Source organism: Rhododendron vialii, chromosome 7a (assembly GCF_030253575.1).
Source record: "Rhododendron vialii isolate Sample 1 chromosome 7a, ASM3025357v1".
In the NCBI taxonomy this organism is placed as follows: domain Eukaryota; kingdom Viridiplantae; phylum Streptophyta; class Magnoliopsida; order Ericales; family Ericaceae; genus Rhododendron; species Rhododendron vialii.
The window spans coordinates 3,069,578-3,091,898 of NC_080563.1; the positions used below are offsets into that span (position 1 = coordinate 3,069,578).

The window sequence follows — 22,321 nt, forward strand, 5'->3', positions numbered from 1 at the left end:
TTCAACTTATTCTTTTAAGCTCATGGATTGGAGTCATTGGACGATCCAGTTTGACACTTTCTTCCTTCCCTAGCCCATTTTGATAATTCAAATCATTTACTACCTTTTAGATCTTGTCAATCTTTTGAACGGATCAAAAAAAAAAAAAAAAATCTTTTGAACAAATAGGTTAGATTACACCCAGAAAACACACTAAAAACAAACTGGACTGCCTGTCAATTTTTATGGACCGGAAAGGATCCCTTTCCTTTTGTGTGACTACTATTTTTGAGTTCACAACAAGAGAACAAAAAAAAGGGGGTCAGATTACTACCATTATCCTCAAAACTGTACAATGATAGACTATACAACTTTGAGGGCTCAATACTCTCCTCCTCCTCCTCCTATATCTCTCTCTCTGAACAGAAAACGCATGCAGCTGATCTTACAATGTGGAGATAGAGCAATAACTTTTCTTAATACCACTTCTGAACACTTGATGCAATATCACTCTCCACTGTGGGAAAGCTCTGTTCCTACTTCTCCTGTAGCTGGATCCTTCGGAATCACAAAATCTTTTGTTTCTTTAAACATTGTGCGACGATGGAACTGAACGATGTCTCTCTGTCGTCCAAGAAGTCTGAAGTACTTCCAGCACAACAGAGACCGTGTGATCCAAAGAAATTACTTTTACCTTTGAGATCATGGACTAAAGCAAATGGAAGCCTTGTAGAGATACAGGCTATGATTGTTGTTGCAGAGATGCTTGGATCATAGATGTAAGAGATGGATGAATCCGGGCCGTTTTCAGCGACCGAGCTTCACTTTTACCTTCAGCATATTCCTCTCCAAGTGGCCATCTTGGTCTCAAATCAAGCTGATTCATAGAGCAAACAAAGACCTATTAGTTTGGACAAATTAGATTAGGACAAAAACTACATGAAGCATAATGAGATACTACTAATTAACTAAGAAGTCCAGTCCCAGTCTAAGCTTGTGCAAATCCCCTCATGGGCTAGGCTGCTTACACGACTTACAACCCCAATTTTCTGACAAGCTAATATGAAGAAGTGTAATAATTCTTGACTCAGCCCCCATAGTTTACATGAAGTGTTAAAGGATCGACCGTATGGCTTAATAATCACCTGGCCTTAATGTGGTAAGACTACTTTGAAGAGAGAAGGAAAGAAGGTGAACATTGAACACCTTCATCTTTGATAGTTGATCTACACAATCATTCATCGCTGTCCTTGAAAAAGGTTTCATAATTACTATGAAGGTTTATGTAAAAACGTTCACAGGGTAATCAATCTTAAAAAACATACTATGTTATCTTCAGCTTCATCAGCTGGAGGTGGTGGATCAAACCTTCCCACACGGAAATGCTCAATACCCGTCCAAGCAATCATTACACCTAGCCAGAAAAGAACAAGATGTTAGTCTTCATACGAGGACAAGCATGGTGTACCTTGAAGCAACACTGAATTACTACATATCTAGCCAACTATCTCAAGTTTCCTGTTCGGATAAAAAAAAAATCTCTCAAGTTTCCTGTTTGCTTACACTCAAACCATAAATGTCAAGGTCCCCATCACAATAGAAACTCAAGAACACGAGTGTTCTTTTCTGTATCTCTGTTGATTTCATTAGTCATCTTCCTCAAGGTTCCATCGAGAAGCCCCCATTCACAACTTCATTGCTACGTTGTGACAAACCACTACAGATTACAGAATAACTCACCATTGTCAGTACAAAGGCTAGGAGGAGGGCACACAAGTTCCAGCCCCTTCTTCTTGACAACCTGATTGAGTCGAGCCCTCACATACTGGTTTGATGCAACACCTCCAGAGACTACCTGCAAAAGGTATCAGAAAGACCCAAAACAGTCAAGAGAATGAGAAACAGAAGACACTTGATAAGACAAAATGGAGAAATTGCATTTACATTACCAAATATTTAATGGAGGGCTCAATCTTCAATGCCCATTCAACCGCTCGTTCACACCTTTCCTCCAGATGTAACACTGCAACTCGCTGCAACAAGTTTCCATGGTTCATGGGGGAAAAAACCAAGTAAAAAAGATAGGAACTATTATGATTGATATAGTTTATGATGCACAGAGGCATGCATACAAAGGAATATTATTACCTGGAAAGAGGCGGCAATATCAGCTCGTGAACTTCTGTCTTCACTACTTGCTGAAGAAATGGGAATTTCAGTACTGCTGAAGATAAACATGCAGGCATGAAAAGGGGGCACCAAAAAAATTGAGACAACTGAATAAGAGAAAGTGGAGGAGGAGAAGTGACAAGAATGATGATCAATGTATTCTAGTTCAAGAGGACAAAATGCGTAGTGACGGATATGCTGCATATTAAATAAGAAAACCAAGTGAAGACAGAGAAGTAGATCTCTTAATAGATAGTTTCACATACACATTTCTGGATTCAATTGCCAGCCTCACTTGAGTCTTCAGGCCAGCATATGAGAAGTTGCAATCTTTATGTTGTTTCATTGGAACCTAATAATTAGAAAAAGTCTACACTTTACATGAATGCAAGCATCATATTAGCATGCAAAACGTCCTAGGGATGTGAGGCAGAGGTTAAGAGCGATAGGTAGAGGGGAGTGTTAAGTATTTGAGAACTACTCACAGAGAATTTTACTGATTCGGCATCACCTTCTCGAGCAAGCTCTTCTACAGCAGGCCCTCCACTCCTCCTCAAATCAAGACCAAGCCATTTTGCTGTCTTGTCATATGCCTCACCGATTGCATCATCTATCGTTGTCCCAAGCTGAACATATTGGCCGAGATCGCGTGCAAGAATTAGAAGATTGTGTCCTCCTAAGAAGCATACAAGCAAACACACGATGATAAGCTTCAGGAGAAAATGAGTACAAAGAGACAATGTGACAGAGCTTATAACAAGAGAGATGAAGTGTCAGAGTTCAAAGAAAAAGAGGTGAAACAACAGAGCTTGTCAGCTTGATGATGGGTGTAATTCATGTGGTCGGTGGCAGCCAATGCTTGCATTTGGGTAAATCCTTAAGTTGGATGAACTCGTGAGAGAGGTCGATTGATTTTTTTTTGGGTGCATCGGAATTCAAGGTCGATTGATTCAAAAAGCAGAAAATGATAATGAAATGAACGAGGGTCAAACACCTAGTAATGAAATGTCAGGACCTTGGGCATTCTTATATGAAAGTTCACGTAGAAAAGCCTGAACATAGCCAAGTTGCCAACATGAAAACCAGCTCTTTTTATCTTCTTTTCTTTTTTAATTGGATGAACAGCTGCTTAAACCACTAATTTATTTGTCCATTTTATCAGAATAATGTTCTTCAAGAATGCAACTAAGCTGTGTTGCCTTGCTTGTCCATACATTTCCATAGCTTTTATATCATGCAAAATAGGACAGGTAAGGAGCCAAAAAGGTATGCTTGAACATGAAGTCATTGGTACACTTTTTGACTGACATACAATTGCCTATAGCAAGTATAATAACCGAACAATGGCATCAACTGGCTACACAGTCACATAGCTCCTTTTCCAATAATAGCAACTTCGTGTCTTTTCCCGCTATGAGTTGGGGCAAGTATGCTTAATAACCCATAATCATGCAACAAAACCACCCATACCCGATAACGCAAGAGGTGCCATTGAAAAGCTACTGAACAGGATAAACTTCAATGTGAACTAAAAGAACAGCAAATTGGTGGATTACAAGTCCATACCTGAGATAAGCAGGGCCATAAAAGGAAATTGCAACTCTTGTTCCGTTAACCTAGATAAAGGGAAATATGTTAATGGAAGCATAATGCGTAGACACTTCTTTTGTGTTTTCACTCACAGAAAGCACCATAAACCATATTGAAAACTCCCACCATCAAGTGCTTAAAGGATTCTTCTGCGCTGTGAAGTGCAGCAAAGGGAATTCATGTTTGGAAGTTAAGGAGGAAACAAAACAAAAGGGAAATGAAATTACTCCTATATATGATGTCTGGTAATTTAAATCTACTCATATTTGCAGTGAACATGCATACTTCCACATAATCTTTTACGTTGTACCTGGCTACTAAAGCATGAGCTTCCATGTGATGGACACCAACCATTGGTAAGTTGAAAGAACCAGCAATTTTTCGAGCCTTCTGCACACCAACTACAAGAATTTGCAAAAGAAGGTATCAGAAAGTTTTTTTTTTCTTTCTTTTCTGATAACTCAAGTGTCTCGGCCAGCTTACGGTCACCTCGACTAACCCATACTGTGTAAAGTGAAACGCAAATTTAGGTGCACAATAGGGCATTTTCAGTGCAAAAAATTTCCTAAAGCAACAATTTTTGAAGTGCAGTGAGATGACTGAGAAGCAGAAATGGATTAAATAGAAGAAGATGATGATGATGATATTTTCTCTATCATTATTGTCAAGTATGACTACAATAATTTTCAGCACAGAAAGCTCGAATACTTTAAACAAAATAATCTCGGAGAGCCAAATGCGAAACATTGTCAGGATTTTAGCATACATCAATCAAAACATTATATGAACTAAAAAGTAACAAGCATCTTGTACTTCCTCTGCAGTCAGATAGCCAAATGGAAGCATTTTCAGCATAGCGCATACATCGTATTACTCAACCACCAAAAGTATAATTCAAAAAACCAATTACCACGTAGACAAAGGCTTAAACCAGGTCCAATTGTGACGGCAACAGCAGAAAGATCCAGCTCCTTTACATTAGCTTTATCAAGTGCTTCCTGTACTACCTACACTCCCAAAGCAAAGATTTTGATGTATGTTGGTGTAACAACATCTGTAATGCACAGCACTTTCAAATGGATGCAGCCCAAATTCAAAGAAAGGTGGTACCTTATCAATCACTTGTGCATGTGCTTCTTCGGCCATTTTAGGCGCAACTCCTCCATATCGAGCAAGCAAATCTGCCTGTATGAAGTTTAATATATGCTGGTGGTCATTAGACTCATTACCAGAAAAAACAGTGAGCCAAGATATCAAACCATGAGAACACACCAAAATTTTAAAGTGGCTCGGTCAAATTTGGTTATTGCCAAAATAACATATCAGCAAAAGCTATATGACAAGCAAAACATGGGCCTTCTTTACAGAGGCTGCACGCCGAAGCCTCTGTGCCATGGACGTGGGCAAGCTATCAAATCAAGCATTTCATTTTCTTTCTTGTTTGTGGGAACAATGCGTGGAACTAAAAATTGCATTTTGGTTCAAAAAGATTCGAACTTTTTTTCCCTGCAAGAGACTAGATACCAACAAGTTCTTTTAATTTTTTAAAAAAGTACACAATCTTTTGAATTTAATTAAATTCCTTTTAAGTTCTCATTTTGCATACCGGACATTCTTTTCCGGACAGAAGTTAGAGGAATTATACATGAACTGAAGTCCATGAAACTTAAAATGCTAAACATTGTACCTGAGACGACACAACTTGGCTGAGAATTTCCCCATTACTTCGAACCTAAAAATGAAACCAAATCGATAAAAAAACAAATACCCAGAAAGCTCACAACTGTACCAATAAAACAAGCGGGTGTTTTTGTAAGTATGACTTACAACAGCAGCAGCAGTGTCGTCGCAGCTCGTCTCAATGCCCAAAATGACCAAATTATCGGATAAGTTTGATGGGTTTTCGGCGATGGGTTTTGGGGAATCCGAGTTCGACATCGAGTGTACGGCCGATGAGGAACTGAGTGGAGATGGTGTGGGGGTAAGTTCTCTGTAGGGCAGTTTTGATGTTCTGAGGGCTCTGAAGGAAAAGTAGATCGAGGGTTTGGGCAGAAAGGGTAGGCGGGAAATCGTGGACCCAATAGTCGGTACCAACGACACCATGCTTGAGATAGAGAGAGAGATATGTTTTGCTGCTTCTGCGCTAGGAAATTTTTGGGGGTCGAAATACTGGCAACTGGCAAGTCTTGGAAGGGGAGGTTATGTCATTTCAAAAACATCAGGGGAAGTCCTTGATATTTTCAGATACCTATGACCAAAAACATCAATGGATGCCTAGGGTTATAGTGAACGATTCCAACAGTCCATTCGACAATTAGAGTGGTGCTACAGTACCCGATCGGGAGAATCCCGATCGGAATCCCGATGCTCTTCCGGGCACACTCTAGTCACTGGACGGCCGATTCGAGCCGTCCAAAAATTCTAAAAAAAAACCGAATGGGCCTACGCGAGAATAAACGGCATCCAACGTGTGTAGGTGGCCGATCCAAGCACTCCATTTTTGGCCGATCCAAACACTCCATTTTTGGCCGATCCAAACACAAAAATGGATTGTTTGAATCGGCCATCTACACACGTCGGATGCCATTTATTCTCGCATACGCTCACTTGGTTTTTTTTTTTTTAATTTTTAGACGGCTCGGATCGGCCGTCCGTTGGCCGGAGTGTGCCCGGCGGGGCGTCGGGATTCCGATCGGGATATTGGGTCGGTAAGCCCAGACTTTCCGCGGCAATTAATAGTTGAGATTTCATCTCAGACCCCGTTCCGCTAAGGGATGTAAAATGAGAAATACATATTTAAAAAAATAAAAGATTTAGCAGAACGTCTTCACACATGTTATAGTCCACAACTCGACTCATTCATTTAGTGAACAATGGTCCAAATTTCATTTAAGCTCCTACACATCTAAGCCACTCATTCAAGATGAAATCTAAACCATTGATAGTCTGTCGAGAAGGACGATTCAGATTGTGCAATACAGGGTTCCACTTATCCAACACCGAAAACCTTAAGAGGGAGTAGATCCCTAAATGTCGGGTCTTGAGTCCTTGACCACCGGGCTAACCTTTTTTTCTTTTTTTTTTATCCGCCACCCGGCTAACCTTGGCCAACCTCTTTCTTTCTTTTTGACATATGTTCTTCTAGATAATCACTTCAACACCCTTCCGTTATCACCCTTGTTTCCTATTCCGTTCTTCCATTTTCCTAGAGCTCTTTCTTGTTCTTCCGGTTATGTCAAAGGTTTGCTACGAAGATTGCAAATAATGCTTGTATCTCATCTCCCTCCTCGTTTTGCCCATGGTTCTAATAACATTTGTTTCACTCGGAAGGTTTGGTCCCACCAAAAAAGTTGGATGAGCTAACGGACAAGCCGACTACAACTTTATCCAGTACACGCCAACCACTCAGCTCTAAGGAAAAAAAGAGGCAAATAAAATGTCAATAGTTTGTACCATACAATTGAAAGGGTTGAATAAACTGTCTTTGTTGCGCAAAATCTCCAACCTATGATGGCCTTCTCTGTACACACAGGTGGAGAAAGGATGTTATGAAGACCCTACTACAACACCCTGGATGTTTATGTTGAAATTTGCACTGGGCACAATGGAAAAGCACTCCCTGTAAATCACCCTTCTGTCTCCATCTTCTTGACAAGAAGTAGATAATCAATGAAATCTTCAAGAAAAGAAGACGCAAATAAAACCCGACTTTTATTTTAATCAAAAGAAGAAAGGCTCATTGTGATAAATGATCCTCCAAACCCCCAAATGAAGAAAAAAAAGAAAATTATTGAATTTGGTTACTTTAGTTTCAATTGTCCGAGGATACTACGAAGTATCCCCATTCTAAGTTACAGCAAGAAGAACTCTAAATGGTAAACATGCACCGTAGTTCTTCACAGCAGCATTGATATGCTAGAGAGTCCCTTTTTATTTTCTGGAACAGGTGCCACAGAGTCCCTTGTAAACCAATTTCCGTGCCAGGAAGACTTTTAACATTCGGATACAGTTTCAACTTCATTTCGAAATCTTGGCAGTGAGTTCTCTTACCAGCTTTGCTGCAACCATAGCAGTCATCCCATCAACGGTGTCGCGTTGTGGATTGAACTCTACCACATCTGCAGCAACAACATCCGCTTGAAGGTTGTGGAGTATGTTGAGAACGTCGCGGAAAGAGAGACCTCCCGGTTCGATGTGAGATACCCCTGGAGCAAATGCAGGATCAAGACAGTCCACATCCACTGAGATATACACCCCCTTCACACCTTCCCCAAGTTTCTGCAGCAGAATTAATAGGAACAAGTAGAAATTAGACCACCCGCAGTGTGTAACTAATTTCGCAAGTACACAATATGCCATTGTTTGATATTCTAAATACTTTTCGAAACAGGAATGTTTCCACAATGATTGAGATTTCCCAGTCGCCTGGTGTCTTTTGTAATTTTCAGAAGATCAAAATGTCAGGAGACTAGTGATTAGAGTAGAACAATTAGACCAAATTTCTACAAAGAGACACACGCATACAGAGAGAGAGAGAGAGAGAGAGAGAGAGAGAGAGAGAGAGAGAGAGAGACCAGATTCTCCAATATCTGGCGATCTCTTGAAAACGTTCGCATTTCATATTGCTCTACGCCAAATTTTTTCCCTTGCTCACGACCTTCACTTGTGATTGATCTAATACCGACCTGAAAAAAAAAAATATCAGCACAGATATCCATAAATCTTTGTTACCAAAGCATCTGAGGTAACACTGTAGTACTGTCTGAACTTCAACAGGATAGGAGCACAACCGATATATTGCGAGCTGGTTGGGTGAATATCCAACCACAAGTGTAGAACACATTTTATCCTCTCACCAAGTACCAAGTGTCCATCACATGTTTAGTACATTTAGTGGTGCCTATGTAACATTGATTGAAGAATGGGGGAAACAAAAGAAGCAAGAGTGAGTATTGACAAACAAATATTACTTGTAAAAGCCGCCGAGCATAACCACCCTCCATAATCCGGGCAAATGACGATGCATGGGAATATTTGTTTCCTTCAAAGGAATGATAAATATCAGGATGTGCATCAAGGTGCAGAATATCCAATGGTCCTCCAAGCTTCTCAGACACGGCTCTCACAACTGGAAAAGATATTGAGTGGTCGCCTCCTAAAACCAATGGGCGCAATGGATCCTGAAAAGATGATGACAATTACGCGATGTGAGAGGCTAGATATAAAAAGGAGACGGCTACTAAATGGTACCCTCTGGAGTAACTACCACAGCACCCATCAAATACCAATACCTAAACCCTGAAAAGGGATTGCATATTTATACATTCTGCACGAAAACATAATCTGACTAATAGTTGTCAAGAAGTCTGACATGAGAAATTGAAGTAGAAAACTGGAAAGGTAGAAAAAATAAAAAATCATGATATGACTATATACAAGTAGAAGATTGATCTTGCAATTAAATGTATGCATTAGTATTTAAGAGGAGATACAGGCTCTCAAACCAAGCATGCAAACATGAGGACATAGTGTAAAACATCCACAAGTGTCCTCAAAATAGCAGACTAGTCAAATAAATGCCTTACTTGTTCCATCACAAGCTTGACAGATTCAGAGACAGTGTTCATCAATCTGTCATCGTCCACACCACAATCTCGTATCTCTTGGATAGGAACATCACCAACATCAGTTAAGATCCGGGGATCATTTAATTCTTTCCCTGCATTTTCCAACAACACATCAGACAGAGAAAGCATGATAAGAGTAAATGGTCCCAAAAATACAAAATCATAGGCCATCCATATCAGTTTCAGAAGGATTAAAGATCTTAGTTAAAGGACATCATGCTCTGAAAAGAGTCAAAACTCAAAAGACCTATAGCTTAAAAATTACATTCAAGCTTTTAATCTATGGCATTATCATTCATATATCCAAACTCCAATGATTCATAGCAAAAGTCGACTCAAGGAATTTCCATATCTTAAAGTATCTAATAAGAAAGTTAAATGAAAACTGACCCAACGTTGTCGATGACACAGGGAACTTGATGTTCATATTTCCAAGCTTTTAAAGCGGTGCAATACTTTGGGCATGTAGGACAAGATTAAACACACGCGCACACACACATGCAAATGAAAATAGAATCAAGAATGACACAAAAGAGCATAAGCCAGAGCATCCACACCAGTTGTCAAATTTGACAAAATTTGTTGCCATTTCTCAAAAATGGCACCCAAAAAAAAGAAGGCAAATAGGATGCCACACCCATATTGCCACAATTTTCTCACATTTCTCTTGTCATATATGGCAAAATTTATGGCAAAGTGGCCATTTGGGATTGAGAGAGGGAAAAACAACAAAACAGCAAAACGGGTGCAGCACTATTGCCATGTTTTGACAAAACGACGCTATTCATTGCTCAAAAATGACAGTAGCAATGGAAAAATAGCAAACATGGGTGTGGACGCTTATGAAATTCAGACCACTAAAACAACAACGTACCCCATGGAGCCCAAACCACATCGAATGACAAACTTTACATGAAGCAATGAACTGTAGGTCAGTATTGTGAAAAATCACAACATTTACTCAAAAACACACGCACACAAAATGTTCACCTTCTTCAGTTGTAGAGTTTGTGCTGCCACACCAGATTGCCTCCCTTATGCGAGGAGGAGCAAATGCTGGCCCTTGCAGAAACGACGAATTATGTCCTAAAGGAACTCCAAGAAGAGATGCCGATGCTACTGCTCCACCCATAGCCCGAATAAGCTCTCCCTGGTGAAACGGGAAAAATAAGCTAATAATTCTAGTGCTTTTTTTTATCTTCTCTTGAAATCCCACTTTCTAAAATATGCAGTTCACACAACAATTTTACATCTACATTCTTACACCCCCGATAAAAGTGAGTTAGACTCCAAAAGAGCACCCGTGCATATAACTTGTGAAGATAAACTACAAGAAATGAGCAGTGTTGACAAAGTGTAAAAAGTCTCCAGCGTATCATGTACGGTGTCGTTAGAAAGTAAAATAGGTGAAAAAACTAGGATCACGTTGGTAAATAAACATATTTCCAATAGAGCCCAAATATGTTGCTCGGTATAAGTCAAGTGTTAATCCCACTGTGACGACCAGAAAAGGGCTGGTGGAAGAGCTGTGTTCAAATTCAGGCCCTAAACCAAAACAACTGACCACTGTGAATCAGATGCTAAAGTTTCATAAGAAAAGTACATGACTAAAGCATACCAGCAGAACCCAGGTTCTCTCTGTAATAAGGCTTCAGAATCATACAAAGCATTTAAGTTCTTAACGTTGTCTAACAAGTCTAACAAAATCAGTTGAATAGGCTAATGATTAGACGTCTCCAACAACTGATTAGACATATGGAACAACAGCCCACTCTCATTAGAAAGCCACAATCGGATAATGCAGAAATCATTCATTCCCAGAGTTATAAAGTAAGACGTCACTTAAACTATGCACACCATTTTCAGAGCAGACGCAGACATAACAGACGGAAGGCAAACAGAAATTGTAATTGATTCAAATGAAACCAGTAATACCTTAAGCTTCGCCCTCTCGCGAATAAGGGTAAGGGAAGCTTCTATAACACGATTTTGACCATTTTCTATCAATTCACTTGGAACATTTGCAGCATTCAGTTTGTGCAAGTAACGGATTCCCCTCCTCCCAACACTATTCATGCCTGCAAGCTTCAGGAGAATAAAAGAAAGCTTCACTGATTCCATAGGTCTAAAACTCGAATGGGAGAAAAAAATCGAACGTATTGATAATGTCCAGATAAGAAAAAGGTGGAAGGACAAATTTACCTATGTTGTCTCTTGACATCTCATAATTCACATTTACAAACAAAGACTACCCCTCGGCAAATATGGCCCAAATAGGGAGAGGTAAATAGACTCAAAACCTTGATCAAAACTAAAAAACAAAATCGAAACTCTGATTACTCTTTTGGAAGATCAGATCAACTATTCAACCAAGATAGTCTGGAGTCTGGACAAACATGTCATCAGTTTTACTTATTTTCTCATGTTCAGAGACCAAAGGTGAGACCCTGAGAGTAAAACAGGATTCTGCACTTGAAAATACATGCGCGAAGATCAAGCTTGACAATGCATGCACAAAGACCCAATGGATAGAATGCAAAATAGTAAAGGAAAATCAACTACATTCAACCAATTCAAAATCTACTGACACGTCAGTTTTCTTTTACGTAAATCTTAGACTGGTTTTATACAGCTTTTTGGATGAAGAAACGAGTCAAATGACAACAAAAAGTATAAGTTTAACTTACAAGCAACTAGATGGAGTCCTAGATAGAAAAATCTCTGAACAAATCTCCAAGAACTGATTTCCTCTACACACATAAGCATCGCCTCACTGGAAACTGCCCCTTGTTGTTCAAAGCTAAATGATTGTATTCACTAAAGACAACCCATATCATATACATCCCAACCTACCAAAAGTTAAAGCTACACGGGCTCCATATTTCTTGATTCAGTGTTGTCATAAACTTCCTTATTCAAACAAATCTCCTAGGCTTCTGAGGAGCTGGCAGCAAAAAGCAACCAAAACAAACAACGAAAAAGTAATAAAGCAAAGGAAAAAATCACCATAGACTTCCACTATTTCATTTTCCATTTTAAACTACTCAAGCTAGCATTCAACTTGACCAAGAAGGAGAGTATTAAAATACAAAAAATCGAACTACAAAGAAGGAGAAAGCAATCTAATGATCATAATGAGAGAGAAAACGGACTGCAAATAAGCAGAATGAGGACAGAGTGAATCAAGAAAAGATAAACGACCGATTCAACACAACAACTGACATGCACTTCTCCGTGCAATACCAGTGTACAGAGGGGAACTACGTTAATTCGGTGAAGACAATGATTATAAGGTCAATCCATCCAGGCGTTAAATTTAAAACAGACGATGCTTGTGTTTTGCTATGATAGAACACTCAGTTTTTTGCACACATCGTACCCCCATCATTCTTTTACTAAATCAGCTGAATTGCAATAAAAAGAGCGTCCCTTGACAATTGTACTCCACGCTATGCGATCAGATATCAATCTTCTGCTTGTGGTAAATACTCAGTGATAAATAAAACAAAATCAACCTAAAAAGGTACACCAAATGATTTTTTTCCCAAGAAAATTCAGTTAGTGCCAGTTAAACAGCTATCCAAAACTTTCTCAAACAAAATAGCTCGTGATTCACGACTCATAACCCATTTGGGTAATAAACAGACAGAAACGAAACCCTGATGTTTTCCCCAGTTTAATTTTCCAAACAGAGAATTGAAACAACTCGTCTAAAAGCTTCAAGGAAAAAGCAAGATGGTGGAAGCATTGCTACCTTAAACGATGAAGCCGGGAAGAGAGGAATCGCAGAGCTTGAGCGGCAAAAATGAACAGGGCAATGACGAATTGAACGGATTTTTATTGGAAGGTGATATATATACGGAGAGAAGATAGTGCAGCTTTTTGGGTTGCATATGCAGCGAATGGAACGAACACTAAAACATTCTTTATTGGGCTGGAAAGAGTATTTTAAGATTCAATGAAAATGCGGGTACGAGTGATTAGAATTTTGTTTTTAATAACCAGGTGTTTGATTAGTTTACTAGCCCCTTAACCCCGTTCCAGAACACCTTCTTAAAAAATAAGTATTTATTTCATATTTTTAAATTTAAAAATAATTTAAATGAAAAATAATTTTTCAATTTTTTTTGCATCGTATTAAAGATCTCAATGAGATCTATCAAACAAGATCCATATTGCATATTTTTAGATTTTAATAAGCCTATAATTTTTAAGCTTTAAATTGTCTTCTTAAAAAATAAGGACTTAAAACCCGTTCTGGAACGGGGCCTAATTGACGGCTCCATTCGAAGTCGGAACAAATGTTCATTGACGGCTCCATTTGAAGTCGGAACAAATGTTCATAGTAAACTAGCCCCGAGTGAGTTAATAATACCGAAAATATTTTGAAATTATCGTATGAGTGGATAAACCCTTGCGTCGGAAGCCTTGATCACAAGACCAACTTTGGTTCTCGAAATCTAGAAAATATTTTGATACGGGGTAGTCTGATCCTTCAAGATATACTTTCTTCGTCCCAATTTGTTTGTCCAATTTTAAAATTAAATTTTTTTTAAGAGAATATAATCATTGTACCGATAAATGCTCAACTTTTCAAAAGTTGCCCTCCAAACTTTTTGAGAAAAAATTACTTTTAGTTTAAATGGTAAGGGACAAAAAAGGAATTTTTTTGCTTTTGGACCTTAGTCTTCTAGAATGGACAAACATTTTCGGACAAATAAAAATCAAAAAATGGACAAATAAATTGGGATGGAGAGAATATTTGGTGGTCTTGACTCTTGAGACATCGGCACATGGTACCTCAATACCCTTAAACATCATATATTTTTATAAAATCCAACGCTAAGTATATCGATCCCACCAAAATATACGATAAATAAAGATACCGGACACCACGTAATGGTAATCCAAAACCTTCAAATAATTACTTGTGATCCCGGTGATCCTCCCAACGAAAATACACACATGCTGACATGCATACTCCTCTACAGATAAAAGACCTAAATAATTAGGAGTAAAAAATAAGGTGAAGATCTTCTCTATCCAGGTGGGCCCCGTTCGATTCTTCAAGGCCATGATCAATATCGTTCAAACTTTGCAATCGATTGAAAACAACCACCACATAATTTCACACTGCATTTAGTTTTGAAAATAAAAGAATTAGCACACTGGATTTAAATTTCATTTTCATAAAAACAAATTATTTTGATCATCGAAGTATGTCCGATATGGACAAAAAAAAAAGGCTCCACCAAGATCTTCCAGTTTCAAAATGGAACCGGATAGATCCATTTTGCATGGTTCCATTTTGACATTAACATACTACGTATACTATTTGATTGACACATTGAGGGTTGATTTTGATTGTGTAGATAAGTTAACTTATTGACTTAATGACTTATTGGCTCAGAAGTCATTCGGCAAAAAAGTTATTGGGTTCGGCTTAATATTTTATTGTCTTTTATATTTTCCTAAAAAAAAGGAAAAATGACAGCTCAGAACGTGTTTTGATAATTAATACCTACCAAGTACAAGTTAAGAATATTTGTTATAATGCTGAAAAATATTATTGGCGAGTATCAATTGTCAAAACATGTCATTGACCGTCATTTTCTCAAAAAAGACACTCAATAAGTTAACTTCTTTGACCAAACCCACCAACTTTTTTGATCACAATAAATCAATATTAACTTATCTACGGATAAAATAAAATAAAAACTTATCTAGACAATCCAAATCAACCCTAATTAATGACACAACAAAGCAAATCAATGGATTAACCTGCAATTGATGACCCTGGAAAAGAAATCATAGTTTGCTTTCATTTGCAGAAAACGTAACGATAGGGTCTTGGAAGCAATTGGATGTTTAGTCTGTCATCGAATGAAAATTTATTAAGTGCATCTTGAGTATCATTAAGACGATGTTCCAGGAGCACTGAATAATCGCTTGGCGGAATGGGCTGTTTAGTGGAGTATTTTTAGGGTGCAGGATAAGGATGATGAACGCGCATAGGGATTTGCAGCTGCTCACTGGTTTCACAAACAAGGAGTCCCCAATTTGGAAGCTGATGTCACCGCTTTAGGTGGTTGCTACTGTGCTGCCGTGAAGAATAACAGAAAGTCTACCGGCACAGCAAATTTGTGTACAGATTGTGCACAGATTTTTATGTGGAGCCTATTAAGAGTCCTGCACAAGTGATTCGAGCCGTTCATTATATTTAAAACATTTTTTCAAGGGCCCCCGCGAAAAAATAGCTTAATCCGATACCTATAAGTACTTGATCTAATCGTCTAACTTTTTATTCTCTAAAAACTTGAACAAAAAGTTAGATGATTAAATCAAGCATTTATAGGTATCGGATTAAGCTGATTTTTGGTGAAGGCCCTTGAAAAAATGTTTTAAACATGATGAACGGCTCGGATCACTTGTGTGGGATCTGTAGTGAACCCCGCATAGAAATCTGTACACAATCTGTGCACAGATTTGCTGTGCCAGTAAACTAATTCGAAGAATAAATAATTGGGTGTCAAGTGAGTATCACGTGGCGCTACTCGTTGGCAATCATTTAGGACGAAGCACTAGAATGTCACTTGATCAATAATAGTACTGATACGCATGTATATCAGTCCTAGTTGGACCAACAATTTGAGATGGTCTAGCTAAGGAGAAATCAAAATTAGGAACCCAAAACCCACTTACCGGACATTATTATTTGGATGTCCATCGGTACAATGTCAGGAGAAGTCCACTTTTGACCTGAATTCCAGAATAGAAAAAGAAACCTGAGTACGACCCTTCTACGTAATGTCTCCTAAATTTTTATATAGGTAAAAGACACTCGTCAGTAAGAGATTATATCAGATAAAAGAAGAAAAAGGAATGGGAATAATGGATCACAGGTCACGTGAGTTTCAAGTTTAAAAGCATATGGAAGATAATGTCGCTAATAAGCAACTTCTTCTAAAAAAAAAAGAAAAGAAAGAAAGAGTAACTTCTTCTCATTAAGGAGAATCCTTAATCCATCTCTAGTTATTGACTTATTTGAAGGAAATCTTTCAAGATACCAAATTTGGTACCTATAAGGCATTCTATCATTTATTTCTCAAGCCCTTTGAAATCCAATTTTGCCGGACATTATTTGGATGTCCGTCGATACAATGTTAGCATATCATAGAAAAATAGTGCGCACAACATTTTAACTCATCTGCGATGTACTATATTTGACCAATATACGAATAGGGGTGGCGCCATTTTGCAGCTTCGAAGTGCTTATTTGGCCAATATTTTGAAAAAGAAAAAAAGAAAAAAGAGGTACTCATTTGGCAGGTACTTTTTTGTTTTTAGTATCAACTTTTGGCAGGTACTACTTTAAAGAGGTCTAGTGGATTAGCTTGGAATTGCGGATTTAAAAAAAAAAGAGCTTGAAATCAGGGGACCAAGTAGGAATACGCATGAAATAAAGAGTCTAAAGTGTAATTCACCCAAAATACCAGTGCCCAAAAGACTCCTCAAAAGTGCCGCTGCTTCCTGTCGGGCTTTCATTCCTCGTCACGACTGGATTCGAAATTTGGAAGTAAAGTCACCTCCCTTGCTCGCCGCAGCTATCGGCAACTGCCACTGTATCCCGTGCTCTTTTCCGGCGAATCTCCGGCGGAATACCAGATCAGGTACTTCCAACTCCGTATCGAACTCCTGCGTCGCTTTCCTCGCGTTATTCTGTTTGGCTTCGGGGATACATGTTTGATTAAATGTCATCGTTTTAGGGTTAAGTCCCTTTTTCGTTTCACATCATCCTGCGGTGTTGAAATTAGGCCCGTGGGGGCAGAGGTTTTTTTTAGAGTTTGCCCTGCTACGCTGTTTCATGTTTGATCGTAGCTCTGTTTACCAAACGGAAAACTCCATTTGTAATTTTGTGGATGGTTAGTTTTTTGGTTTTGTTTCGTTTTGAAAAGTGATAAATTTGGCTGAAAAGGCACAAGGAGATGCTGCCCGTGTACAAAGAGAGCGAGGAACATAAAGAAAAGGCCAAACAATAAAAGGATCTATATATAATAACACTCTAAACTCCAAAAATAAATATCTAACGTGTCAAGGAATTGATCCAGTGTAGGGTTTCACTCTCTGGACTGTCAACTAAACAAAGTAGAAAGAGAAAGACTCGTAATTTTGCATTTCGCAGAGGGTCAGTATTGTTCTAGAGTCATTGATTTTTTATGTATTGGGTTTGCGCGCACGTGTGTGTGTTTAGATCATGAATTTGTGGAGGAATTTACGGAGGGAATAGGGAAAGAAATTAAACTGCACAAGCTAATGTGACTTTGAGATCAAGTGAAGAAGTGTATTTGGTTTCCCTGTCATTTTCCTCTCCCTTGATAAATCCTTCTGTGAACCGTGATTCAAGCACGGCGTGAACATACGAGATGGATCGATGTTGAAAACAATAATTGGGCAGGAGGGTGCTCGGAGCGAGACTCAAAGTTTGCCAAATTGAGCACCGTCGGTGCTGCCCTGCCCGGCTTTGGTTATCTAAGGGCACTTAAATGATTAGGTCAACCAATGAATCTTGCAGGGGTCAATTGGAGGACACTCCCATACTTTAACAAATCTAACCTGTCTTAGAGAGGGTTGCTAGAGTCCTAGTTCCATCGTAGGTATTTTTCAGAGAGTAATAACTACTTCAATATGCATTAAAGTATGGGGTTTATCTCATTTGGGGAGTTTCTGTATCCAGGAGTTATGGTACATATCTCTTCGAATCTGGTCCCTAGAGGTTACTGACACCTTACGTGATCTAACCACCGCTCAGAGAGGCATGTCGCGACCTATTGCTTATTGTCACTTGGTGGTGTTTGGCAAAACACTATAAGTTCCTGCCAGCCTGGCTTCTCAGGATCAGGCTTGCTTGACTCAGCTAATTATCCTCTATTTGCTTTTTCTGTCCATGGCTTTTACATGCATATGGTACGACAAGAATCTGATGAATTTGTATATTTTTTTGTCTGATAGGTTGAAGATTATTATGTTTGCTGGATACATCACATGGCTGATGTACAATTTTTGTAGGTAGGCTGGTCATGCACACCTATTCCTTCTATTTTCAAAGTCAGGGTGCTGTAAATTCTGTTACTATGACTATATTTTGGTTACTTTTTGCCTCTATTGTTGGTTATGTGCGAGGAATATGTTTAGCTCACCGTACAAGTACAGCCATGCTATCACTTATCACAGTTGTTTTGTCGTGCAATAAGTAACATAGTTGCAGTCAAAAAAGAAAAAAGCAGAATGGAGAACTGATGGTGCACTATCTCTGACCTTCCAAGTTCCTTATGAGCTTGATCAGCAATTTGTTTTAGGGTCCTTCCCTGTTGAGAGTTGAAAACTCTGCGGACAGCGAATCTCTAGGCTAATTGGGAAGTTCTGGGAAATCATTTGCAAACTCTCTGAGAAAGACAGCCTGGGCTGCTATGATCTACTAGACTACTACCTATGGCAAGAAATGAATTACAGGTCTTCAAAGGCATTCAGAGATCTGTTGATGTAGACCTAGGTAAAATTTGCTTTGATGTTAGGATTAGGTGTGAATGACTTCTGTGGAGGTGACTTGGATGCATCGAGTGCCCTGCCCATTCTGTGAGTTTCATAAGAAGAATTAAAATTCTCCTTACATTAGTCACCCCTGCTTCAAATTCTGTTTTTATAGCTTTCTTGTTCGCAGAGCTAAACAGGGATTTCATTCCAGAAAAGGAGGATAACAACTGCTTGTTGTTTAAGGATGCCTGTTCAGTCTCTGTGCAATGTAAGGTTGTCATGACAGTCTGAAATTTTGTGGAAAAACCAATTTCCCTCCTCAAAGCTTGGTCTTCCGTTTGCTTCGCCACCTTTTTGTGCACCTGAACACCTAACAGCGTGTATTCTGCTGGTGTTCGTGGTTGAGACATATTTGTCATACTTTGAGGTGCAATGTGCCCCTCCGAGAGGGTCTGTCTGGTTAAACTTCTCTGTTCTGTGTTCTATTTGAGAAGCGCTGCTCTGCTCTGCCTGTTTGTCTTCAGAGTCAAAGTCAACTATAGTAGAGATTTTGGTGAAACTAGCCAAATGTATTACTCTATATTGTTTGATGGTTTCCATGATGAATTGCTCGCACTTTAGTTGGAATGGTTAAGTACATTTCCACTGATCGTCATGGTTGTGTTTTCCCTTTTGTCTCCAGTTTTAAGTCCTAATTTGTGGTCTTTGCATATCACTCTTGTGGTCTTGTCACATCCATGCAACCTCTTCAATGTTTCTCTTTTCTATCCTGTTGTCAACATTGTTATGTTGTTTCAAATTTTGAATTACTAAATGCCGACAGTGCCCAGTTAGGAGCAATTTTTCAGTATTTGTGTAACTAAGCAATGTAGTTTTTGGTGCATTATTGCGCATTCAATTATATAGCTTTGTCTGAAGCTGTTACAATTGATACTTTTTGTTGTTGCATTCTCATTTTAGAAGAAGTATTTCTTTTTTTCTTTTTTTCCTTCTATTTGGACCAAGTATTCCTGTGAATCCATTTATAGAAACTTGGTTCGTGTTTCCTCTAGAACTTCATTTCCAGCAAATCCGTTTCCTTGTTTCTGTGTTTTACAGGTTATTTCGCACTGCTTATTTCTTTCAAGGAAACCCATTCGACTCCCTCGTCACTGGAAGTAGCTATGCAACCAACTGGTGTTAGGGACACCCAACTCCGCGACAGCAATAGTCAGAAAGTCCACCCTCAACCCATGGAAGAGGCGACCAATCAGAATCCAGAACCAGTGGAATCCCTGATATCAAAGATTTTCACTAACATCTCCTCCCTTAAGTCGGCCTACATCCAACTCCAAGACGCCCACACTCCTTATGACCCTGATAAAATCCAAACTGCAGACAAACTTGTAATTTCCGAACTGAAGAATCTCTCTGAACTCAAACATTTCTACAGGGAGCACAATCCAAAGCCGGTAAGTGTTTCTCCTCAAGACTCGCGCTTAGCTGCTGAAATCCAAGAACAGCAGAGCCTTTTGAAAACCTATGAGGTCATGGTGAAGAAGTTCCAATCTGAAATTCAAAATAAAGACACAGAAATTCATCAGTTGGAGCAACAGATCCAAGAGGCTATTCAGAAGAGGGAAAAACTGGAGAAGAATCTAAAGCTTAGAGGGTTATCCTCGAAAGAATCAGAAAGTTCGGGTTGTGAAAGTGGAAGTTCCCCTGTGGATTTAACCCCCGACCTCTTCACCTCAGTCGTTGAAACTGCTTACAAAGCCATTCACGATTTTTCTAAGCCGTTGATCAACATGATGAAAGCAGCCGGGTGGGACCTAGATGCTGCGGCAAACTCCATTGAACCTGATGTCGTTTACGCAAAGAGAGCTCACAAAAAGTACGCATTTGAACACCATATTTGCCTACGGATGTTCACTGGGTTCCAACAAGAAAGCTTCTCTGTCAATCAGGAAAATCTTACTTTCAGTAAAGAAAGTTTCTTCCGGCAGTATCTTGCTTTGAGGGAACTGGACCCATTAGATGCTGTGGGTCAAGATCCAGACTCCATTTTTGGGAAATTTTGCCGGAGCAAATACCTAGCTGTGGTTCATTCGAAGATGGAGGCATCATTTTTTGGGAATTTGGATCAGCGGAACTATGTCATGGGAGGTGGGCATCCACGGACACCTTTCTATGTGGCTTTTCTCAAACTGGCCAAGTCAATCTGGCTTTTGCACAGGTTGGCTTATTCTTTTGATCCACCTGTTAAGGTATTCCAAGTGAATAAGGGAAGTGATTTCTCTGAGGTGTATATGGAAAGTGTCGAGAAAAATTTGGTTCCGGAAGAAAACGATGAGAAGCCAAAGGTTGGGCTGATGGTCATGCCTGGTTTTTGGATCGGGGGAAGTTTGGTCCAGTGCCGGGTTTATTTAATAGGTGCGAGGGTTGCTGAATGACTTGCACTCAATGTAAACCGAATGCTCGCTCAAAATGTGTACGTCTCTGTTGTGTTTATCACCCTATGTTGCCTATTTAGTAGTAGTACTTTATTGCTGCTGTATTTGTTGTTGTATACTGGTTTGGAATGGAATGTGATGTGCTGTTTATGTCCTGCCTAATTCATCATTATCCATACACAAGCTTCCGGCGGCAGAGTCTTTTCGCGTTGTGGTATTTCTATCAAAGCACAGATCTATAGTAGTATGTGCTTTGAAACTTTGATACAAGGGTTATGTTGGCTAACCAAAATTAGCAAATGCATTTTGTATCACATGTTGTAGACACTTCACCGTGCGGGCATCTATCAGTTTAGATAGTAGGGTTTCAATGAGACTCACTTCATCATCGGAAGAAGATTTTATCCACCCACCTGTCGTGTGGGTTGAGAAAAAATTTAGTCCATTTTCTAGAAATGTTCACACGGAGTCCTTGGTGTGGCCTATTTCACATTTATTCACTCAGATTTTGACGTAATAATTATAATTAGAAATATGTCTCTACCTGATTATTTTTTGTATAAAAAATCTCAATGACTAGCTTTTCATTTCCTCAGTCTGTCATTTGCAATCTACGGGATTTCGCAATTGTTTAATGAAGTCAAAAAAATATATTTGAATTGCCTCGATGATTGATTAAACACTCTAGAGTCTTAGTGGAATGGTTGGGCGACATTGTATGGCATGATTAAAGTCTTGTTTGGCCACTAAATTACTCCAAAAACAATAATTAGCTTTTTCATCAACTTTATTTCATAAAAGTCTTTTATGAAAACATCTCTCGAATGATCATCACTTTTTTCTATTTTGCCCTCAAACTATTTAAACCAACAATTTCATCCCTCAAACTATCCAAAACCCTTCTATGTCGTCCTCAAACTAACTTCATCCATGTTTTGAACGGAAAAGAGAGCATGTGCCAAGCACGTGACATGCACTTGGGGGCAGAATGGT

The 22,321-nt window shown here is 39.0% G+C and overlaps 3 protein-coding genes across 9 annotated transcripts; 1 reads left to right on the forward strand and 2 right to left on the reverse strand.

The window, feature by feature from the left end:
* Positions 1–193: 193 nt before the first annotated feature.
* LOC131333646 (probable tRNA N6-adenosine threonylcarbamoyltransferase, mitochondrial) lies at positions 194–5,943 on the reverse strand. 3 transcript variants are annotated; one of them, XR_009201856.1, is made up of 14 exons: positions 5,566–5,943; positions 5,426–5,470; positions 4,849–4,923; positions 4,649–4,745; positions 4,049–4,139; positions 3,715–3,764; positions 2,634–2,824; positions 2,415–2,500; positions 2,128–2,203; positions 1,929–2,012; positions 1,720–1,834; positions 1,305–1,393; positions 1,125–1,223; positions 722–856 (listed from the first exon to the last, which is right to left on the reverse strand). XR_009201856.1 is itself a non-coding variant. In XM_058368271.1 (13 exons), exons 1-13 carry the CDS (start codon positions 5,839–5,841, stop codon positions 722–724), a joined length of 1,407 nt encoding a protein of 468 aa, XP_058224254.1. In that variant the 5' UTR covers positions 5,842–5,942; the 3' UTR covers positions 194–721. The 3 variants fall into 3 exon arrangements, 2 of the variants coding, with proteins under 2 accessions (XP_058224254.1, XP_058224253.1); XM_058368271.1 differs by lacking the exon at positions 1,125–1,223 and having other exon boundaries at positions 194–856; positions 2,128–2,200; positions 5,566–5,942; XM_058368270.1 differs by lacking the exon at positions 1,125–1,223 and having other exon boundaries at positions 194–856; positions 5,566–5,938.
* Positions 5,944–7,428: 1,485 nt separating this feature from the next.
* Positions 7,429–13,328, reverse strand: LOC131333666 (arginase 1, mitochondrial). 2 transcript variants are annotated; one of them, XM_058368300.1, is made up of 7 exons: positions 13,120–13,328; positions 11,301–11,450; positions 10,356–10,515; positions 9,324–9,457; positions 8,709–8,918; positions 8,313–8,423; positions 7,429–8,016 (listed from the first exon to the last, which is right to left on the reverse strand). In XM_058368300.1, exons 2-7 carry the CDS (start codon positions 11,439–11,441, stop codon positions 7,756–7,758), a joined length of 1,017 nt encoding a protein of 338 aa, XP_058224283.1. In that variant the 5' UTR covers positions 11,442–11,450; positions 13,120–13,328; the 3' UTR covers positions 7,429–7,755. The 2 variants fall into 2 exon arrangements, with proteins under 2 accessions (XP_058224283.1, XP_058224284.1); XM_058368301.1 differs by lacking the exon at positions 13,120–13,328 and adding an exon at positions 12,053–12,151.
* A 3,550-nt stretch (positions 13,329–16,878) lies between these two features.
* Positions 16,879–21,490, forward strand: LOC131332474 (protein GRAVITROPIC IN THE LIGHT 1). Of its 4 annotated transcripts, XM_058366736.1 has the most exons (4): positions 16,885–17,035; positions 18,100–18,278; positions 18,375–18,431; positions 19,995–21,490. In XM_058366736.1, the coding sequence occupies exon 4, from the start codon at positions 20,060–20,062 to the stop codon at positions 21,326–21,328; it is 1,269 nt and encodes a 422-aa protein (XP_058222719.1). In that variant the 5' UTR covers positions 16,885–17,035; positions 18,100–18,278; positions 18,375–18,431; positions 19,995–20,059; the 3' UTR covers positions 21,329–21,490. The 4 variants fall into 4 exon arrangements, with proteins under 4 accessions (XP_058222718.1, XP_058222720.1, XP_058222719.1 ...); XM_058366735.1 differs by lacking the exon at positions 18,100–18,278 and having other exon boundaries at positions 16,879–17,035; XM_058366738.1 differs by lacking the exon at positions 18,375–18,431 and having other exon boundaries at positions 18,100–18,329.
* Positions 21,491–22,321: the final 831 nt, after the last annotated feature.

What these genes read in the sequence shown, in the direction of transcription:
- LOC131333646 (XM_058368270.1), bottom strand. Translation starts at nt 5,841, where the DNA reads ATGGTGTCGTTGGTACCGACTATTGGGTCCACGATTTCCCGCCTACCC. An exon ending in ATGCACAAGTGATTGATAAG is followed by an intron (nt 4,746 to 4,848) that starts GTACCACCTTTC and finishes TTGGGAGTGTAG; the next exon opens with GTAGTACAGGAAGCACTTGA. An exon ending in TATGGCCCTGCTTATCTCAG is followed by an intron (nt 2,825 to 3,714) that starts GTATGGACTTGT and finishes TATGCTTCTTAG; the next exon opens with GAGGACACAATCTTCTAATT.
- LOC131333666 (XM_058368300.1), bottom strand. Translation starts at nt 11,441, where the DNA reads ATGAATAGTGTTGGGAGGAGGGGAATCCGTTACTTGCACAAACTGAAT. An exon ending in GCGAGAGGGCGAAGCTTAAG is followed by an intron (nt 10,516 to 11,300) that starts GTATTACTGGTT and finishes CCGTTTCACCAG; the next exon opens with GGAGAGCTTATTCGGGCTAT. An exon ending in GCCAGATATTGGAGAATCTG is followed by an intron (nt 8,017 to 8,312) that starts GTCTCTCTCTCT and finishes ATTCTGCTGCAG; the next exon opens with AAACTTGGGGAAGGTGTGAA.
- LOC131332474 (XM_058366735.1), top strand. Translation starts at nt 20,060, where the DNA reads ATGCAACCAACTGGTGTTAGGGACACCCAACTCCGCGACAGCAATAGT.